We start from the raw sequence: 23,065 nt of genomic DNA, 5'->3' as shown, positions 1-23,065 counted from the left end.
ATCCAAGTTTTAATAAATGTAACATCCATGTAAATTGTACTGAACAGTCTGTACTTCTATATATTTTTTTTTTACATTTGATCAGTAAAAATATTTAAAATCCAAGGTTGAATACAAAAAAAGTAACAATTTTATCATTGCTGTTTAAACAAAGGGGAAAATGTATCGCAGTGATACTGGTATCATTGGCTCACTCAACTCTACTTCAGCTAACTAAACATTTTAATAGCATCAGCAGTGAAACTTAAACTCCACACTGAATAATTTTAAAATAAACTTTGATTTTATTGTTTATACTTAATCTTACACAATCCTAAATCAGAAAACTAAAATAAAAATGGGTGGTGTGTCTGAAGAATGATGCAATCACAGTAGACTGGGGAGAAAAAAAAAAGAAAAACACAGTACATGATTTAAACAAATGCCAAAACTGCAGCTGGTCTTTTCCTTAATATGCAAAGGGGGAAAAAAAAAGCTCAATCTGCTCTCATCGCTCACGTTTGAGGTATCACACGACACTGAGTTTATGAGTGGAGGTGCACAACTGACCAGCTACATTCAGTTTAATCATTTCTTTTCTGATTTATTAAAACAATCTCCTGTGAAAATACAAGTGCTGTACAATATATCGTAGCCTCACATACACGCACAAAAAAAAGTATCCTACTGATATACGGCTCATATGCTGTAATATGCAAACACGCTAATTAATTAATCCCTAAATGTTACTCTTTGCTCAAAACTGATCTAAAACAAGTTTTACAGATTTATCAGAGCTGTGAAGCTTGTGTTTGATCGAAATCAGGTGATTAATAGTACAACTAATTCCACCAGCACTAGAACTTGCTCATGGTAGAAAAACAAGTATTCACCCCCTCTACTGTTGTTTCCACATTTTGTATCGTTATATCCTGAAACTGAATGGGATGTATGAGGATTAGAAGTCATGAAGCTACACAAAACTGTTCCTAATATGCAACTGGAGGGAAAAATATACATAGTTTGCAAAATTATTTCAAAGGTGATGGAGAATTGGAGAGGCAGTTAGTTCTGAATGAGTTGTGGTGCAGCCCGGTGCCATCAGAAGTTTAATCGAACAGAATCGACCTGCATGCAGTTAAAGCGTCAGGTACGATATCTCAGGATCTCGAGAGTTCGGTAGAGAATGTAACCTGGACATCACGAAAACCGAGGAGCAATCAAAAGAATCTAGCACAGAAGTTCTGGAAAAGTATCAAGCAAGGTTTGATGAAAGAAAAAGCATCCTACAGAGCCATATTAAAGTCATTATTTAAAAAACAAACTATGGAAAGAATCTGGCAACATGATGCTACTGCCACCACCACTGTGCTTCACAGTTACAACTTTTAGTGCCAAGGCTGAAAGTTTCACTTCGTGTTTCATCAGGCCCAAGAACCTTGTTTGTTCTCCAACATTCTGATGTTTTTCTTCTCACCACTTTTCCATAAAGTCCAGCTTTGTGATGACCCACTGAACGGCTTCTCCCATCTCAACGACTATTGTTCGCTCCTTCAGGGCTAGATCTTCATGAAGCTGTGTGTTTAGGCATGTTCTCGAACAACTACTGATTTGTACTGAGATTTTATCCACTTTATTTACACACAAGTCAACTCTTTAACTAAACACATGACTTCTGATGGCAACCAGAACGAACCGAGAGCTTTTCCTATCCTCCAATTCTTCTTCTTTATGGTTAATTTGCAATTAATTTTACAATCTATATAGGTAATCCCTGCAGTTTGATATTATGGGTTATTTGATCATGACATAATCCCAATTAAGGCCAGTTCACATTCAAGAGAGTAAATACTTATTTACTTATGCAACTCGCTGTAATTCATCAAAATAAATGTCAAGTCTAAAGACTGAGTCATACTTCAGATTAAATCGTAACTTCAACACCGACAACATTTTTAAACGCTGGCTATCTGTTAAAAGGTTAAACGATAACAATCGGACGAATCGGAATCTTAATTAAGACAGCGTTTAATTAATTAACTTTAATATTTAAAACTTGATTTTGAATTTAAGTTCTCTATTAGACAAAGTGATTCTGTATAATCCTTACTTGGACACCATTTTATTTGAACCTTCAACACTAACGCATGCAACTCCGCCCCCTCTCATAAATCACATGCTGCTGTTTACTTCCCCGCCCCCTCGTTCGATCCTTGATGAAATCTTGAGGTTTGCCGATGGCTCTCGAGTATCTGGGATGAGGAATTTATTTATTTATGAATCGTACCAAAACAGGAGGAAACAGATACGTGCGCTTAAGTCGTTTCCATTTAAAAAAAAAAAAAAAAAAAAACACGCCTACAAACCGGTGTATTCGCAAACATCTTGGTTTGAAATGAGCGACGTAAAGAAAGAAAAAAAAAAAAAAAACCAGGAGCGGGTCTCAAAACTATACGATGACGTTAAAAGACAAATACTGTAGAAGCCCAGTAACCCAGTCCCACCCCAACTCCTCCCTGCAGCCCTTTTGACTAAAATAAAAGCCCTCCCCACCCTGATACACACATCCTTCATTTCTCTGCTTCAGTACAAGTAGCAGATTAGCACTGGATACATACATACGAGAACATACACGGTTTTATTAAGCATTATCTCACCCTCGTCTGCGCACTAACCTCGTAATGTTCTATGTTGGATTATAACTATGGATAAGTAGCCATGTGGTATATACACGTGACAAAAAGAAAAAAATTTAATTGTGGTTTTACGAGATCACATTCAGAAAATCAGAACAATATTGGGCCATGTGTTGCGTCATGTTAGCGCTGTCGAACGCTATAACGCTTCGCCTGGTCCAGCGTCAGTGCTGGTCGCCGTACAGGAACGCGAGTCTCGTCTGTTTTCCTGGAAGTGGCGACGATTTCCTGTGTGACATCATCAAAGCACAGAGCTGAAGAAAACGCATAACGGACGGAGTTTCGATGTACCTGGCGTTCGCTGGTCTGCTGGTGGTCAGGAATATTTGTGAAAAGAAAAAAAATTTGCTCCAGAGCGAAAGCATCCAAGATCCGATTTCCTCTCCGATTTCCCTCCCGTGTTTGCGTTTGGATCATTGTGATCACATTGTGCTTCGATTCGATGGACAGTTTCTTGTCTGTAGCTCAACCGCATCATATAACCGAAAGGACAAAGCTAGGTTTGTTCCCCCCTCCCTCCTCCTCCTCCATGCTTCCAGCACAACTCAAGCAAATGAAAATAAAATAATAAATAGTACGCAAATCACACAATCCGAAATAACAATATATTAATATAGATCCTCTGATAACGCTTTCACACGCTCATTAAAACAGGAAGAGAAGAAAAGAAACTCACTCATTCACTCAATCGTTCATTAATAGAAAGTGAAAGAGAAGCTGTGGAAACTGATAATCGATGGGGGGGGGGGGGGGGGGTTTCCATAAAAGGACTAAAGTCTCGACCCCAAAAACATCCCGCTCCCTTTCCTCACAGATCATACCAATAAAACCCAAGAAAAGGAAACAAACGTCCCCCCCAAAAAAAACAAAAACACACCAAAAAACAAACAAAAAACAAAGAATTCCCACCAGACCCATGAGTGTTCCCCGGACTCTCAACCAACCCCACACACACGGTCGCTGTTGCATCACTCAGAGAGTCAGGGAAGGGGCGGGGTTTTAGAGCAGGTGTGTGCAGCGCTTCTTCCTGCCACGGAGAAATGGAGCCGGATCAGAAATCGGTGCCGCCGTCGTTCTGAATAAACCTGCAGGTCAAACATTTCTGTTTTTGTTTTTAACACGTCCTCATAACTTCTGGATCTTCTCCGCCACCACAATGGGGTTCTCTTTACGGATCTGAGCAGCCGCCGCGCCTCTGTAGTCGTACCGACAGTCGTGTTTGTCTGAGTAGCGGTGGATCGCGCAGAACAGGTTACCACAGCGACAGTCGAAGCCTAGAGAAAGAAAGCAAGAGGGAGAAAGCCAGACAGAGAAAGAAATTAGGTGAGAATATGGTGGTGTGATTTTACCAACAATTATGTTTTTATTTACTGAAGACATTTCATACACTATCTGTTTATAGCTGCATTGAAATGCTGTGGAACATCCGTGAAACACGCCCGAGTTTCCCAAAAGCATCGCAGCACAAAGATCATTGTAAATGGCGGAGACAGCAGCACAAGGAACGCTCCCTCTCCTAGTTAAGATGCTCTTGGCATTAAGAGGCTTTTGGGAAGCCCACCCCCAGGTTAGTTCCTGATCTCGCTTACACTTGTGTTCAAAATAATAGCAGTCCAACACGACTAACCAGATCAATCACTGTTTTTGGTGGAAATTATATTACTACATGGCAAATAATTTACCAGTAGGTGTAGTAGAGTCATAGAAAACCAACAGACCCAACATTCATGATATGCATGCTCCTGAGTCTGTGTAATCGAATAATTAAGTGAAAGGAATGTGTTCAAAATAATAGCAGTGTGGAGTTTAATTAGTGAGGTCATTCATTCTGTGAAAAAACAGATGTCAGTCAGGTGGCCCTAATTTAAGGATGAAGCCAGCACATGTTGTACATCCAGTTCTCTCCGAAAACCTGAGAAACATGGGTCATTCCAGACATTGTTCAGAAGAACAGCGTGCTTTGATTAAAACGTTGATTGGAGAGGTAAAATGTATGCTGTAAAGAAGTGCTGAAAATGATGGGCTGCTCGGCTAAAATGATCTCCAGTGCTTTAAAATGGACAGCAAAGCCAGAGAGACGTGGAAGAAAACAGAAGACTACCATTCGAATGGATCGAAGAATAGCCAGAATGGCAAAGACTCAGCCAATGATCAGCTCCAGGGTGATCAAAGACGGTCTGAAGTTACCTGTGAGTACTGTGACAATTAGAAGATGCCTGTGTGAAGTTAATCTATCGGCAAGAAGCTCCCGCAAAGTTCCACTGTTAAAAAAAAAGACGTGAAGAGGATACAATTTGCCAAAGAACACATCGACTGGCCTAAAGAGAAATGGAAAAACATTTTGTGGACTGATGAAAGTAAAATTGTTCTTTTTGGGTCCAAGAGCCGCAGACAGTTTTTCAGACGACCCCCAAACGCTGAATTCAGCCACAGTACACTCTGAAGACAGTGAAGCATGGTGGTGCAAGCATCATGATATGGGGATGTTTCTCTTACTATGATGTTGGGCCCATTTATCGCATACCAGGGATCATAGATCAGTTTGCATATATCAAAATACTTGAGGAGGTCATGTTGCCTTATGCTGAAGAGGAAATGCCCTTGAAATGGGTGTTTCAACAAGACAACGACCCCAAACACACCAGTAAGCGAGCAGCATCAGGGTTCAAGACCAACAAAATGAAAGTTATGGAGTGGCCAGCCCAATCCCCGGACCTTAATCCGACAGAAAACTTGTGGGGTGACATCAAAAATGCTGTTTCTGAGGCAAAACCAAGAAATGCAGAGGAATTGTGGAATGTTGTCAAATCATCCTGGGCTGGAATACCTGTTCACAGGTGCCAGAAGTTCTCAGAAACCGTGATTATACAACTAAATATTAGTTTAGTGATTCAGAGGAATACTAAATCCTTAAGATTTTTTCAGTTTATACAGTAAATATTTGGAGTTAGTAATGAAAAATGCAGACACTGCTATTTTTTTGAACAGCCCAATGTTCATTTTTCTTCATTTTCTGTAAAGTAATTAAAATATTCATACATTTTTCTTCATGTTTTGATGTAGAATATAATGTGCAGCGTTCCCAATGCATGGAAATAAAAACTATTATAAGGATTTTGAGCTTTACTCACGTTTTTAAACACACTGCTATTATTTTGAACACAACTGTACATTAGAACCGCTCACCAGCCTCTCTTTTTCTCTTGATGTTAATAAGAGGAAAAAAAAAAACCCACAGATTGTTAGAGACCCGTCAGTGTAAACTCCTGTCCTGAAGATGTTGGAAATGCTGTCAGAGAAGATCAAGCAACACCTTCTGTCCAATCACAACCCAGAATCCATTATACGCCCATAATATCGGTTTTACACAGCACTGCTGTGGTCAGTAATGTAATTTTTTTTACCCTCCCATACTATGTCTGAGGTATTTTCCCAGATCCAGAGGTGATATGAGACGCAAATATAAAACAGAGTATTTAATCCAAACGCCCTTAATTTCACTTTATAACTTACCTGTGAGTCCAACTTTTTTCCTGCAGGTGAAGCACCGGTTCTTCTTCTTGCTCTTGTCGGGGGTCTGATCTCCGTCTGAGGTGGCCTGTACTGCTTCTGGGGTGGGATCTGAGATTAAAAGTAAATAAAATAAAATGGGAACTCATATTAATTTGTCCTCTTTGGTTTCATGGCTCTGAGACACTTTAAAAATAAACTTGATTTAAAATCAAACTGCTTTTTATTTAAATCCAAATAAGTGACTCTTGAAGGTTTGGAGAAGTGTTAAGCCTATGGAAGGAAAGAAGGAATAAATAAATACCTGTGCTTTTGGACGACGTGTCCTCCTCCTCTTCTTCCTCTTTGACTTTGACTCGATCTGAATCGGTGGGTTTGATATCCTGGGAGATGCTCATGGCGGTCATCTGCTGAGTAACTGGACTGGATGAGCTGCTGTAAACCACCACACACACATAAATAGGAATACACACACACACACACACACCTATTTCTTTATAGACTTATTCATTTTGCTCTTGCTACTTCTTGATTTGTTGGGTCAATGCACCATGAGGACTGCTTACCAATTTCATTCTACTCCAAGGAATTCTGATTCTGAATACTGCTTCTGACACACCCCCACACCCAATTCCTTTGTGACATGTTATAGATAGTTTTCACCCAGTGTTTACATGCACATAGAGAAAATTGAATTTCTGCCGTTGCTCGACTGAAATCGAAGCTCTAAATGGCATGTAAACACCTTAGCTCGGCTGAAATTGAACCGAACTTGATTTCTCGCAATCGAGCTACACGACCTAGATTATGCGATTGTAGCCGAGCTACTTAGTGCATGTAAACCCTATCGAGCTACGGAGTCGAGCCGCTTACTTCAGCACTGCCCCTTCCAGAAGTGACGAGTGACGAGACCAAAAGCGGGAAAAACAACAGCCTCGGTCGGCATGACAATGAATCATGACAACGGCATGAATCTTTTCTTTTTGTGGCATTGTTTGCACTGTTAAAATTTAGCTCACTTACTGCATCACCAAATACATCTGTACAGCTGTTGCATAGCTGTGAATTGTGTACATAAACAAGTCATTGTATTTGTGTGTGTGTGTGTGTGTGTGTGTGTGTATATATATATATATATATATATATATATATATATATATATATATCCATCCAACATCTGAAGAATGTCAATAGAAACAAAACAATTGAACTTTTTGTGTGTTTATTAAGACATAAGTTAAATTGTAAGCAAAAAAATATATATTTTTTGTAAGCAAAAAATGGACTTTAGAAAAATATTATTGTGCAAAATAAGTTGTCTTACAAAACAGTGGTCTGTGTCGGACAGTTTGTAGCCATACAGTCTGTTAGAGCAAGCCTAACAGCTTGAGCACGGAACTGCCAGTGTTGCCAGACTGGGGGGTTTTAAGTGCATTTTGGCGGATTTGAACATGTTTTGGGCTGGAATACGTCAGCAGTATCTGGCAACACTATAGCTCTTCTTCATGACGACAACCGGAAGTGTACCAACACGATGGGGCATGTAGCACCACGTGTGGCTCGGGTTCACAATGCACCTTGCACAATAGCCCAATTTCACTTGTGCATGTAGGATTGGATTTCTCTGGCACCCCTGCTGGGACCCTTTGCTCGATTACCGACAGTAGCTCGATTTGGATGTGCATGTAAACGTACTGACTGACGTCACGGCATTCCGGGGAACGCCCCCCAGCCGCCATCTTGCGGGACAAACAAAATGGACCATCGCCACTACCGGCTACGTTATCTCGGATGAATTTATGAAGTTATATAGTCAGTTTTCTAAAATAAAGATCAATGTCGGCAAAATCAAGCAAACAGAAGTATATAGATACATTAGATGACATCTCACGACAACGGTATGCAGCCAAACTGGCCTTGATTGGGGGAATTGACCCCTACGAAGTGGACAAAGATGCATTTTCAAGTGACTATGCAAGGCTGCCAAAGCCTGAAACTGACTTCATCAAACTTTAAAGGTTGTCTGATATATACAACTTTATATATTCACAGCGCGCCTTTTGGCAGATGCCGCCTGAATCGCGCAGATCCGATTTTTTTTTTTAGGGGGGCGTTGGAGTGTCTGATTATAATTTCAAAGTAAATTCTGTATTAAAATTACTAAATAAGCAAATCCGTTACAGTCCATGAAACAGGAAGTATAAGCTCGGGCTGTGCAAATGTGCGCAGCTTTCCGATTCAAACTGTTTTTTTCCCTCATCCTTATACTTCCTGTTTCATGGACTGTAACGGATTTGCTTATTTAGTAATTTTAATACAGAATTTACTTTGAAATTATAATCAGACACTCCAACGCCCCCCCTAAAAAAAAAAAATCGGAGCTGTGCGATTCAGGCGGCATCCGCCAAAAGGCGCGCTGTTTGCATCCCAAACACAAATCAAATCATACAGAATAGACCTAAAATGTTTTTCAAAAATGACCCTTGCGTGAATGAAGTGACAAGTTTCAAATAGAAACGTGACAAACGAGCGATATTAAGTGTACATTACAATGTAAACGTACACTCAGTGGTTCCAGTTAGGCATTCTCCAGAGAGTGTTCACATGATGTTTGGGTTTCCAAAAACAAACTTAAACACAATTGATTGTTTATTTAATCAACTTGCCACTTATAAAATGATCGGAGCAGACTTTGCTGTGTTTGGAAGGCTGATAATCCTTGCGGTTGATTCTCGCAAGCCATAGATTTCTCCTTTGTATGCCGAGTTTGTTTGCTCGCCTTCGTGCTCCCATACAGTGGGAATTCCATAAAAGCTCCGCTTGACTTCATCATCTGACCTATTACGACAGCCGTGAATACAACAGGTGTGCACCATTGCTAGCTTTAAATAGCCTGCTTGGGTTCTTTTGAAGACTTTGTACTCGCGCGTTACAATGTGTGCTCAGTGACCCGTATGGTAAGCTTGACCCGCAAGATGGCCGCCACTAGGGAATCCCCGACTCTGTGACGTCATGAAAATAGTACACTTTAAAACAAACAAACAAAAAACGGTCCCCTATGGGTACATGTGGCTACTACTTATAAATAAAATTGTTTTCTGATCCCATGTCCATACAGTAAATATAGCATATATACACTACCATTCAAAAGTTTAGGGTCAGTTAGAAATTTACTTTTCCATTTATCATTTAAAAAATAAATAATCCATGAAATGAGTTTGAATAGAAAATATTACAAAATGAATAAGAAATAGTTGTTAAAGTTAGAAATAATGATTTTTATTTGAAATAATAGTTTGGGTTTTGGTTTTTTTTTCCAAATTTTACTTGTCAAAAAATCCTCCATTTGCAGCAATTACACCTTGGGCATTCTAGATGCCAGTTTGTTGATGTAATTTGACGAGGTTTCACCCCATGCTTCCTGGAGCACCTCCCACAAGTTGGACTGGCTTGATGGGCACTTATGTTCCATTCGGTCAAGCTGCTCCCATAACAGCTCAGTAGGGTCCTTGCATAGTTTGGAGGTGTGCTTTGGGTCAGCATCTTATTGTAGGACAAAATTGGCTCCTATCAAGCGCTGTCCACAGGGTATGACATGGTGTTGCAAAATGTAGGTGATAGCCTTCCTTCTTCAAGGTCCCCTTCACCCTGTACAAATCTCCCACTTGACCACCACCAAAGCAGCCCCAGACCATCACATTGCCTCCCCCATGCTTGACAGATGGCATCAAGCGCTCCTGCAGCACCTTTGCATTTGGTCTGCATCTCCTGAATCGTTTTCTTTGTGATCCAAACACCTCAAACTTGGATTCGTCTGTCCTTAACACTTTTTTCCAACCTTCCTGTGTCCAGTGTGTGTTGTTTTGCCCATCTCAGTCTCTTCTTTTTATTGGCCATTCTCAGATAGGGCTTTTTCTTCGCAACTCTCCCTAGAAGGCCAGCTTCCCGGAGTCGTTTCTTCACTGTAGATGTTGAGACTGGTCTTTTGCAGGTCCTGTTTAATGATGCTGCCAGTTAAGGACCTGTGAGGCATCTGTTTCTCAAACTACACACTCCAATGAATTTATCCTCTTACACAGTTGTGCATTAGGGCCTTCCACTCCTCTTTCTATTGCAGTTCGAGCCATTTTGTGCTGCTCTGTGAAGGGGATAGTACACAGCATTGGAGGAGATATTCAGTTTCTTGGCAATTTCTCACATGGAATAGCCTTCATTTCTCAGAACTAGAATAGACTGATGAGTTTCAGGAGAAAGTTCTTTGTTTCTGGCCATTTTGAGTCCGTAGTTGAACCCATATTTACTGATGCACCAGATACTCAACTAGTCTGAAGAAGCCGAGTCTTATTGCTTCTGTAATCAGTGCAACTGTTTTCGGCTGTACTAGAAAAAGAAAGAAGAAACCTTTATTTGTCACATGCACACTTTCAAGCACAGTGAAATTCATCCTCTGGATTTAACCCATCTGAAGCAGTGAACACGCACACACTCAGAGCAGTGGGCAGCCACACCAGAGCGCCCGGGGAGCAATCAGGGGTTCGGTACCTCACTCAAAGCCGCCCCACATCAACCTAACTGCATGTCTTTTGGATTGTGGGGGAAACCGGAGCACCCGGAGGAAACCCACGCAGACACGGGGAGAACATGCAAACTCCACACAGAAAGGCCCTCGCCAGCCGCTGGGTTCGAACCCGGAACCTTCTTGCTGTGAGGTGACCGCGCTAACCACTACACCACCGTGCCGCCAAAGACATGGAGGTGAAAATTGAATTGGATGAAATGGCAACACCAGGATTTCACAAAGCACATCCAGTGCCCAATGCACTACTAAGGTAATTGCAAAAGGGTTTTATAATGATCAATTAACCTTTTAAAGTGACAGATTTGCATTAGTGAACACAGCATTGCACTGGAACTCAAGGCTAATTGTTGCCGATCATGGACCTCTCTACACTTCTGCAGATACAGTGAGAGTAAAAAGTATTTGATCCCTTGCTGATTTTGTTGGTTTGCCCACTAATAAAGACATGATCATTCTATACTTTTAATGGTAGATGTATTCTAACATGGAGAGACAGAATATCAAAACGAAAATCCAGAAAATAACTTTAAAGAATATATTTTAATTGATTTGTATTTCATTGAGGGAAATAAGTATTTGATCCCTCTAGCCAAAAGCACTTAATACTTGGTGGCAAAGCCTTTGTTTGCAAGCACAGCGGACAGATGTTTGTTGTAGTTAACCACAAGGTTAGCACACACATCAGGGGGAATTTTGGCCCACTCTTCTTTGCAGATCCTCTCTAAATCATTAAGGTTGGTGGGCTGTCGCTTGGCAACTCGGACCTTCAGCTCCCTCCATAGATTTTCGATTGGACTGAGGTCCGGAGACTGGCTGGGCCACTCCATGACCTTAATTAATGCGCAAGCTATTGTAACCCCCTCTAACGCACAACATGGGTCACAAGTGACCCGCATTCATTTCTAATGTAATTTCCAGCAAGGACATGGTTTTCTCTCTTACAACTTCTTGAAACAATACATTTAACCCTATAATATTTTATAAATTGACAGATTAGGTAGGGTTTGATGCACAAAAACTATTTATCATTTTTACTTTTGTATCTCATAAATAAACATGTATTTGTAATTTCTCCATTAATTCGCAGACATGGGTCACAAGTGACCCGCATTCATTTCTAATGTAATTCCAAGCATGGATATGGTTTTCTCACTTGCACCTTAAAAAATCAATACTTTCACCTACAATATTTAAAAAGTTTATAAAAGTTTATGAACAGGCACATGGAGACTTCTGTTCATCTCCGGAGGAATGTTACTGAGGCCATGGCAACATGTGGTGTGAAAAGGGGGAGTGCTGAGACCACCCATCCACAAGAGGACTTAAGACAGGGAGGAAAATCCAAGAGGAAGAGATGCAGCCTTTGTCCAACTGCCAGAGATAGGAAAGTCACCCTCTCCTGCTCCAAATGCACACGGCCTATATGCAAGGACCATTCAGTTACTGTGGTCATTTGTGATACATGTAAGAACTGAGACTGCGCGTTCTCAATGTATACATGCCTGTGCCCATGCCAATATAATATTACCTTACCCAATCAGTTTTATTCAGTTACATTTACCACTTCCCCACAGTTTGAAAGTTAATATTCCAGTTGTCCATGGCTCACTATAGCTACTAATGCAGTGAAGTTCAGTATTGGTGTTTACAGTGTTAGTTGCTGTACATAATGTACAATGTTTAATGTTTTAAATATACCAACAACCTTTTTAATCAGATTACTATTAGAAATGATTTAGATTTTTAGAATATTATTTTTTTTGTTATTTGTAGTGAAATGGTTCGCATAATATTTTTTATCTTAATCACAATCACTTAGCCAACACAGGTCATTTCTGACCCATGTGTTCAACCGCTGTACTGCTTCACAAAATGTATTCCAATTCATGGAGTAGCCATAGTGGAATGAACATAATTATTGCTGTTTTTTAAAAGCTGAATATGTAATGATAAATTTTGATATTAAATGATGAAATAAACTAACTTCAAATATTACTGCAAATAAATTCTGATTCTTATTAATTTTACATAGGAAATTAATGCGGGTCATTTGTGACCCATGTGTGCAAATATAATATAGCTACATAAAAAGTGTTATAATTCAATGGGTAACCATAAATTAATGAAAAGAATAATTAATGTTTGAAAAAACTGAATAAGTGATGGAAACTTGGTAAATTAAATGAAAAATTAATTTAAAAAAAAAACTAGCTAAGAAACACTAAACCTTCAGCAAAACTCCATAGAAAATGAATGCGGGTCACTTGTGACCCATGTTGTGCATTAGAGGGGTAGTGACAAAAAAAGTATTTTTATTTAAAATCGTTTCGAGATATAAATTTAAAAAAGTTTTGAAATGAACAAAAACAAGTTAATTGAGGAATTCATGGAGTGTGGGGTCATGAAAATAATTTATTGCAGAGATAAAAAGCAAATTAAACGCAGCCGGGTCACTTGTGACCCATGTTGCGCATTAATGAATGTGGTTCTTCTTGAGCCACTCCTTTGTTGCCTTTGCTGTATGCTTCGGGTCGTTGTCATGTTGGAAGACCCAACCACGGCCCATTTTCAACTTCCTGGCAGAGGGGAGGAGGTTGTCCCTCAGGACTGCATGGTACATGGCTCCATCCATCTTCCCACTGATGCGGTGAAGTAGCCCTGTGCCCTTGGCAGAGAAACACCCCCAAAACATAATGCTTCCACCTCCATGCTTGACGGTGGGCACAGTGTTCCTGGGGTCATAGGCAGCATTTTTCTTCCTCCACACATGACGAGTAGAGTTTAGGCCAAATAGTTCAATTTTGGTCTCGTCTGACCACAGAACCTTCTCCCAATCACTTTGTACATCTTTGAGGTGATCATTGGCATACTTTAGGTGGGCCTCCACATGTGCCTTCTTAAGCAGGGGTACCTTTCGGGCACTGCAGGATTTTAATCCATTGCGGCGCAAAGTGTTGCCAATTGTTTTCCTGGTGACTGTGGTCCCAGCTGCCTTGAGGTCATTCACTAACTCCCACTGTGTGATTGCAGGCCGACTTCTCACAGTTCTCATGATCATTGCCACCCCACGAGGTGAAATCTTCTGTGGAGCACCAGACCGAGGTCTACTGATGGTCATGTTATACTTCTTAAATTTTCTCACAATTGCACCAATGGTTGTTACTTTAATACCCAGCATCTTGCTAATGTTTTTGTAGCCCATTCCAGATTTGTGCAGGTCAACAATCCTGTCTCTGAGGTCCTGAGAGAGTTCTTTGGTCTTACCCATGTTGGAGAGTTTGGAATCTGTCTGATTCTGTGAACAGGTGTCTTTCATACAGGTGATTAGTTAGAACAAGTGTCTTCAATTCAGGTAACAAGCTGATTGGGAGTGTCTAACTGGTCTGTGAAAGCCAGAACTCCTAATGCATACTAGGGGATCAAATACTTATTTCCCTCAATGAAATACAAAATCAATTAATATATATTCTTTAAAGTTATTTTCTGGATTTTCTTTTTGATATTCTGTCTCTCCATGTTAGAATACATTTACCATTAAAAGTATAGAATGATCATGTCTTTATTAGTGGGCAAACCAACAAAATCAGCAAGGGATCAAATACTTTTTACTCTCACTGTATTCCATTCATTAACAGCCATTTCCAGCTACCATAGTCATTTACAAGATTAACAACGTCTGGACAATATTTTTGATCAATTTGATGTTATTTTAATGTACAAAAAATGTTCTCTCAAAAATGAGGACATTTCTAACTGAGTCTAAAGTTTTGAATGGTAGTGTACATGTTATCAATAATACTCGCTTCATCCCTTGCAAGCATCACCAAGCTGTAAGCAGCATCAGGGTTTGGAGTATTTTGGTTGCCAATTTTGTTTACTGTGTTTTGTTCAAAATACAGTGCTGTGAACTAGATCCATTTTCAAAATAGTAAGAAAGCACTTGTTCATGACTTGTCTTAGAAGCATTATTTAGTACTAATGACCACATTTTGTTTCACAAGTGTAGTTGAAAAAACTCAAATAAAAATTAAAAATTAAAACGAATAGCAGAAGTTTGATATCAGTTTTTCGATATATCTGCCAAAAAGCTCGAAATTAATTAATTAAATTTTTTTAAAAAGGAGGGAAAAAAAAGCCCCTCACAAAACTTTTAATTTGACCTTTCAGAAGGACCAAACAAAAGCTGTGATAATTAAAAGGTAAATTTTCTTAAAATAAACACCACTTACTTGATATCGAAATCAGTAGCCTTGGCGAACCACGAGCTGAATTTTGTTTATCTTTTTATCTGCTGATTATCTTCCGATATTGCGAAATTATAACGAGGTTTCTCTCATTTCGTTTCTGGTTCTGTAGAATGGGTAATCGAACTTGATCAGGATAAGTGCTGATTGGTTACAAAGTTTCGCTACTGTTACACTCATTCTTACAACATGATGACATAATGGCTTCGTCACTCGTTCTTATGTACCTTCGATAACGCAAGATCAACTGTTCGTATCGCAAGATCACGATTCGCTGGTCTGGTAATTGCTTATGCGTATGCACAGTGCACTATTGTTACACTCACTCTTACAACACAATGACATAGTGGCTCCGCCTCCATGAGGCAATAGCCAAAATAAATAAACACGGCCTTGAAAAGATTTTACGGGAATGTATGTATATCCTATCGCCCTAATTACTTTCAAAAAGTCTGCCACAGCATGAAAATCCATCCATTTTGCTGTAATTTTTCTGCTGCCGGATTCAGAATCCGGATGTATTTTACTGTTAGCGATGTGAATGTGTCATTACTTGACTTTTTAGAGCACTGAAATCACGACTGCAGTAACTACTCTCTCAGGCCAAGTTTACATTAGACCGTATCTGTCTCGTTTTCTTCGCGGATGCACTGTCCGTTTACATTAAAACACCGGGAAACGGGAATCCGCCAGGATCCACGTATTCAATCCAGATCGTGTCTGGTCCGGTGCTGTGTAAACATTGAGAATACGCGGATACGCTGTGCTGAGCTCTAGCTGGCGTCGTCATTGGACAACGTCACTGTGACATCCACCTTCCTGATTCGCTGGCGTTGGTCATGTGACACGACTGCTGAAAAACGGCGCGGACTTCCGCCTTGCATCACCTTTCATTAAAGAGTATAAAAGTATGAAAATACTGCAAATACTGATGCAAATACTGCCCATTGTGTAGTTATGATGGTCTTTAGGCTTGCCATCCTTCCACTTGCAAGTGGTAAGTGACTTGCGCACAGCGGCTCAGTCCTGAATCACTGCTCATGCACTACACTCGCGCGCTCTGTGAGCTGCGCAGGGCCGGAGTGCGCACCCTCCAGAGGGCACTCGCTGTTCAGGGCGGAGTGATTTGGAGCACAGCCGCTGAGGAGGAAGCGATGAGCCGCACTGACACATTTCAACTTACGTGCCGAATTAGTCATGTGATTAGCATATCCGTGTATTGGCGTTGCTGTGTGCACGCGAATCGTGTATTGGTGTTGCTGTGTGCACACTAATCGTTTTAAAAACGTTAATCTGATGATCCGCTGATACGGTCTAATGTAAACCCCACCTCAGTCACACTGATCTGAGTGACGTTAAGTGGGATGTTATTGTTAACGTTAAACTCCTCATAAATCAGTTGACCTGCTATTACACATCACTACCACTAGGGGGTTCATAACGAGAACTGTAGTATCCTTCTGTTTGAGTGTGGTTTAATTTTTTTTTCTGTATTTCCGACCAACAAATGGAAGAATTTTATGAGGCTTTAAAAGGACACACCCCTCAGCCAAAGGTCTGTGGGTTTTTTCTAAATTGTTTATTAATCTTGGCTGATGGGCCTTTAGCTAGGGTGGGGCAAAATGATGACGATATCGATATTGTGTCACAACTGTATCACAATACATCGTCATGACAGTCATATTTTTAAGCTGTTTTTTTTTTAAAGTACTGCTTTAAAAAAAAAAATTGTACAGGTAGTCGTCGACTTACGACCTATGCAACTTACAACTGATCGACTTAACGATCGTCTGGTTATGACTGGCAAGTGTTTCCCAGCTGAGCGTACGACAGTTTCCGCCCCAGTTCCTGGCATCGCCCAGCATCCAGCCTCTCGCCTCGTACAACAGTTTCTGCCCCAGCTCCTGGTTTATGAAACGAGCAAATCCTCCCGCCAGCCCGAGCGCTGCAGCAGCTGATGACGTAGACGACCCATATTAAACGAATTGCACATATTAAACGAATTGTACTGTAGTATGCAGTGTTTGACTTAAACCAAATAATGAGCCAAGGTAATGAAATAAGAAAATGTTGATAAAATAAGACTTTAAGATGATTACAATATCATTACACATCAAAATATGCTTACGTTCATTTAACATAGGCCGACTTACGACCAGATCGGTTTACGACCGGTCAGTCGTAACCAAACGCAGTCATAAGTCGACGACTACCTGTACAATTATTTTACACTATGTATTACAATTAATAAAACTGAATTTACTTTTTGAAAATTTTAAATCAGGTTATTATTGTACATAGACAATTTTTTTAATGAAACACCACTGTTTGTCACCAAACCTAAATATCGTGATACATATCCGTTACTGTAAAAATGTTTTTAAGTATTGTGATTTCACGATACTTGTATCACCCCACCCCTGAGAGGCGCAAAACCAAACCAAACCGCATTATTAAAAGGTTTCATACGTCTACTTATAAAAAAGTTACCCTTCTACCTGGTCTCCTCTGAAGGAGCCACTGCTTCCGAGACGGGGTCGGGCTCAGGGTCTGTCTCCACAGTTACAGCAGGGGCTCCTGGAGACCCTGATGGAGAGGTAGCAGCTGAAGGATTAAAAAAAAAAAAAAAATGCTGAAAATCACAAAGAAAAACAAAGCTCCATCTCTCTCTCTCTCTCTCTCTCTCTCTAGCTTAATGTGATCACCTGATTGGATGAAAACAAGTCCCTCACCTGCGCGAGGGCCCGCCCTTGTGTTCTGAGCTCACCTTTATCACCTGGTGGGCTGCTCCGCCCACCCACTTGCTGCCTCTGCAGGTGCTCCTTATAGCAGACCGAGCACATGCCGTTGGTACGGGGGTTTCCGTAGAAGCCGCATCCCATGGTGCAAAGCATCGGCACCTGCGTCTGATTCGTCTCCTGAGCCATCGCTCACTTTCTGGGGGGGGAAAGGGGGTGGGGTGAAGGGGGGTGGGAGAGGGCAGGTCTGGGAGGGAACAGAGTTTGAGCGTTAGAGCACGTTAATCTTAAGTATGAACCAAAATAACGTCTTTTTCATAGTTTCTTTAATGAGCCCTGGATCTGGATGATTCCTGATAAAAGCAAAAAGGACATTTTTTAAAATAAACTTAAAAGATTTAAAACAGCACAAAACTTAAGCAATAAAGCATCTGCTTTCAATCAGTCTATAAAAAAGAAAAACATGAAAACATGAGAAAAAGATATCACGATACACTCGATATCTCAAAAAATATCATCGACCGTGACGGGCTTTATTACGATATCAGTATTATATTTATCACATTGCTCAATTTTAAAGGGGAACTGAAGTCATTTTTAAACTTGCTTTATTTCTTAATTAACGTGTAATTCAATTACGTTTTCGGTTTTATTAACCTTATATTGTGACTCATATTAGCATAATACACTTATCAGCCTTTTCTGTTTTTAGTCACGTTGAATGTAGTTCATATGGTCCACAGCAGGCGTCGCTTATCCACACGATCTTCACGAGACTTGTGCAAGACTTCAAACGTGAAGTGTCAGCGCCGCCATTTTGAAAATTGTTTATACAGCGGCCAGATCGCCATATCATTCCAATTTAGATTAATTTCAAGATTTGCCAGCTTCATCAGTGATGGAGTGTCAGTCCTGCACGCTGTGGCGTGTGCACCTGCAGGCATGCCGAGTGGACTCCAGCACGCGCGCCGTGAACAAAGTGCACCTGAGCTCAATTAAGGAACTGTGTGTTTGCCCATTTAAGGACTGTGCTGATGCATTTGCATTGCGAAGTATTACGATATGCATTATCGAGCCTTTCTACCTGTTGTCTTGATTTCCTGTTTCTTGTTCTGGTCCTCGCTTAGCCTTTAATGTACTGTTTACGCCTCGACCGACCCTTTTGCTTGTATTCTTGTTTTTGATCTAGCCTGCCGTTTTGGATTGTTTGCCTGTGTATATATCGTCTCACTGTATATTTTTTCTGCACTTTATTAAACTGCATACTTCTGCACATACACCTGCTTCCCTCACGTATGTGACATGGAGATTATACCATATGACTTCAAACCAACTGAGAAGAGTTGGAAAGACGACAGGATAAGGACTAGTCCGTCACGTTGGTATTTACATCATTACTGTCGCACAATTAAACTGTGCCAGATCAGTCGGCTGGTGGGTTTTCAAAACAAATACATGCATGTATTTTTGCGATAAATCCATATTATACTGAGCGCATTTCCCACATCATTCTCACTAAGGTTTCAGACAGCACTACAAAATGGCGTCCCCACTATATAGTCCCCTACATAGTGAGTAGGGAGCGATTTCAGACACAGGGAAAACTTCTGGATTGATTACATCAGCATTTGAAAGAGGGCGCACACGTCTTTTGACAATGTTGGCAGGTGTCAGTCACTTTGATTTCCGCTGTACGTTTTACTTCTGTCCTACGATGTCTCGCACAGGTCTCAACGAATCTCGTTTACGGCCATCGCTTTGACATATGGACTGATATATTACAGAGCATATTTCAAACACTCATAACTTGCTATAGCAGCGACAAAATAGTGATCAAAAATGCATTCCTATATTTAATAAAATGAGAAATAGAATTTTGATTAAAAAAATTTGCCTTCAGTTCCTCTTTAACAAAACTGCAATAACAGTTTTTTGATAAATTAGGCTTTAGTGCTTAAATCCTCCTGACTTTTTTTTTTTTTAAAAGTCCAACGTGCAAAACAATTATATTTAATTTTACATTTACTATATTTATATTATAATTTGTGCACGTAGTGCACGCGCGCAGTGCACTCGCGCACACTTGTCTCAGCAGCACGACTGTCGTTAGATTGGATTCATGACTCGGATGGTCCAAGATGCCTCAGTGAACGGCAATTTGATTTTTTTTTTAAATAAACAGTACAAAAAAGTGTTACAGATGATTTTTTAAAAAAGAGGCATCGGGTCACACTGAGGCATTGAGTCTCACACACACACACCTTGACATTTCTCGCCAACACCACACACCTGGACATTTCTCTCCAACACCACACACACACTCAACTGAACATCTGTCTCCACCAAGACAGACAGACACACACACACACACACACTCTTGACTGGACATCTCTCTCTACTGAGAGACAGACACACACACACACAGACTTGACATTTCTCTCCACTAAAATAGTTTTAAATATGAAAAGAAATGAATTTACTTTCATAGACATGAAATAAATCATCAAAAGAGGTATAAAACACTGCTGTTTTTCTAGAAGTTTCTTCACAAAAACTTATGTATCATGATGTACAGAGTTCATCACAGAAACACTTTTAAGGAATCGTGATGTGATGTTTCGGTCACATTGCTGAACCCTGAGCAGGTCGTGCATCACTGGATAACTGAGACAGCAAAAAGACTATCGGAAGGAGTCTCCAGTGTAAAGCTGTACGTTTTCCAACAGTTTGAAACAACATAAGTTGTGTTTAAAAAAAAACACCAAGAGAAGAGAAAAACATGAACCTGGTGATGGAAAAACCGTTTAATGTTTAACATCCTCGAGAACAGGAACTGACTTGTTTTCATGGACGTTCCACAACATTAAACAGACAAAAACTCCAACACGTCATTGGCATAAGAGGAATAAAACACTTTAGGGCATGCTGCTATGGGAAAATAATCAGAGACTCTGCTTCTTCACACTACTCTCAAGTTGATTATTTTCACATCATGGAGTGTTTAATTCCTCATTTCTGCCCCCATAACGATTCAAAAAGGCCTCACAGTTTTTAAGACCATATTCAATCTTATTTCTTTTGAGACTATGAAAGTTTTATTTTATAAACCCAGACAGGAGGGCGTTTTTATCTCGGATGTGGTTCACATGACGAAAATGAACTTTAAAGCTTATTATTCTGTTAAATCACAATTAATGCAGATCATTTACATCAGGGGGGGATTACTTTGTAGTCTGCAAATTAAACACATTAAAGAAACTGGGAGAGAGAGAGAGAGAGAGAGAGGGGAAAGAAACAGAACCACAACAACAGAATCATTAGTGTCTTATTATTATTAGAGAATGTGCTAATTTCCGAGTAAAATAGAAAAAATTAAACCAAAAAGGTACACAAACAAATAATTACATATACTGAGGAAGTTGTTGTATTAGTAATCTATTTATACATCTAGCTACATTAAAAATACAACTAATAAATTAATGTCTATGCATTTTTATATAAAACTAGCGCGCGTGCCATCCATCATCTTTACTGCTAAACAGCTCTGTATTGCTAGCATAAGCTCAGCTAACATGCTAACACGATATTAACCTATTTTTATTTAAAAAGTCAGAAATGTAGCATTTCCAGATTATAAAAACAATCAGAAAAGAGCTATATAATAAGCATAACCCTGGTGTAAGGCCTTAATTGGTAAACTATTAATTAAAAAAAAAACCTGTGGTAAAATCATTAGCATTAGCCGTCTAGCTTAAAAAAAACGGCTAGTTACCAAAACAAACCGTTTTCATTTCATCCACAATAATAATACTAATAATTAAAGTCCTGATTTCATATACGCATCCTAATCTAAATAATTATTATTAATTTTTGAATAAACATCGTGTTTACCTGTAATTCGGCTGAGAGGTGAAAGTCGACCTCTAATCCGCAGGTCTGCGGTGCTAACGAGGCCTTTAGCAGCGCCGAGCAGCAGCCTGTCATTCAGAACAACGGGGCGGGACGCATCCCAAATACACTGCCCGCTCTCTGGATGAACGCACTAGGTAGGGTGCGAAAGAACGCAAAGTACAGCCTACGTAGTGTACGACCTGTTACATTTCTGAGACATTTGGGATTCAACCCTTGACATAAGCCACAAAGCAGTAGTGTTTAGTGTTGTGAGGGTTCCAGACTCCAGCAGTGTTTCTGAGAGAAGGAATAAAAGTTTATAAAAAGTTTCATCTGTGAGGCGATTTATTTCGGTTTCTTTTAATTTAGACTTAGTGCACTTCGTTTTCAGTTTACTTATTTAAAATATTTTTTATTTTAATTTATTTAACTTTGTTTTTGTTGTGATAGCAACAGTTTACAAAATTTTTCTTCCTTGTTTTTATCCTTTTCTTTATTTTATCTCATTTGCATTGCTGTTTAGATATTTTCCCCAAGATATTTTGTGCTTGATCATCTTTTAATTTTTCTTTAATTTTCCCCTATTTTATTTAATCTTTTTTCATGCTTTTTTTTTGCTTTTATTATTTATTATACAATTTTATCCTCGTAAATCCTTTTTTAATTCTTTTATTTTTAATCTTATTTGCATTTTTTGTAGTTGTTTTTACATCATATTTTATCCTTCATAATTTTTTTATATTTTTTATTCTTATTCTTTATTTATTTTACTTCATTTGATTTAATTTTATTAGCATTCCATTTGTGAGTGTTTTGTCAGATTTTTTTTGCTGGTTTTAAAGTTATTTTTACATCATATTTTGTCCTTCCTCATCCTTTTTGGGGGTCGAGCAGTGAAGCTGCAGAACCCCATTGTGTTTCTCATCTCATCTCATTATCTGTAGCCGCTTTATCCTGTTCTACAGGGTCGCAGGCAAGCTGGAGCCTATCCCAGCTGACTACGGGCGAAAGGCGGGGTACACCCTGGACAAGTCGCCAGGTCATCACAGGGCTGACACATAGACACAGACAACCATTCACACTCACATTCACACCTACGCTCAATTTAGAGTCACCAGTTAACCTAACCTGCATGTCTTTGGACTGTGGGGGAAACCGGAGCACCCGGAGGAAACCCACGCGGACACGGGGAGAACATGCAAACTCCGCACAGAAAGGCCCTCGCCGGCCACGGGGCTCGAACCCGGACCTTCTTGCTGTGAGGCGACAGCGCGAACCACTACACCACCGTGCCGCCCCATTGTGTTTCTATGTATTCTTATTTATTGTTCAACTTTCTTCCGTAATGGAAGTCTATGGCAACCTGTAGAACCGTTTGGTAAAAAGTTGTGAAATTTTGCACACACATTGGGGATGCCACCCTGATTA

General features: G+C 39.9%; 1 protein-coding gene across 3 annotated transcripts; it reads right to left on the bottom strand.

Moving 5' to 3' along the window:
* Positions 1-261: 261 nt before the first annotated feature.
* zgc:77486 (uncharacterized protein LOC405808 homolog) lies at positions 262-21,738 on the bottom strand. 3 transcript variants are annotated; one of them, XM_060932563.1, is made up of 6 exons: positions 21,638-21,738; positions 17,776-17,993; positions 17,507-17,612; positions 6,490-6,620; positions 6,189-6,296; positions 262-3,949 (listed from the first exon to the last, which is right to left on the bottom strand). In XM_060932563.1, the coding sequence occupies exons 2-6, from the start codon at positions 17,933-17,935 to the stop codon at positions 3,801-3,803; spliced, it is 654 nt and encodes a 217-aa protein (XP_060788546.1). In that variant the 5' UTR covers positions 17,936-17,993; positions 21,638-21,738; the 3' UTR covers positions 262-3,800. The 3 variants fall into 3 exon arrangements, with proteins under 3 accessions (XP_060788546.1, XP_060788547.1, XP_060788548.1); XM_060932564.1 differs by having other exon boundaries at positions 6,490-6,617; XM_060932565.1 differs by having other exon boundaries at positions 17,507-17,594.
* Positions 21,739-23,065: the final 1,327 nt, after the last annotated feature.

The sequence above is a fragment of the Neoarius graeffei genome, chromosome 10, assembly GCF_027579695.1.
Source record: "Neoarius graeffei isolate fNeoGra1 chromosome 10, fNeoGra1.pri, whole genome shotgun sequence".
In the NCBI taxonomy this organism is placed as follows: Eukaryota; Metazoa; Chordata; class Actinopteri; order Siluriformes; family Ariidae; genus Neoarius; species Neoarius graeffei.
The sequence above is the reverse complement of the archived record's forward strand: the minus strand, read 5'-3'. Positions and strand labels throughout refer to the sequence as shown.

Coding starts and splice junctions, on each gene's coding strand:
- zgc:77486 (XM_060932563.1), bottom strand. CDS start 17,935: ATGGCTCAGGAGACGAATCAGACGCAGGTGCCGATGCTTTGCACCATG. Junction 6,621..17,506: donor GCTCCTTCAGAGGAGACCAG/GTAGAAGGGTAA, acceptor GGTGGTTTACAG/CAGCTCATCCAGTCCAGTTA. Junction 3,950..6,188: donor GAAAAAAGTTGGACTCACAG/GTAAGTTATAAA, acceptor TTCTTTCTCTAG/GCTTCGACTGTCGCTGTGGT.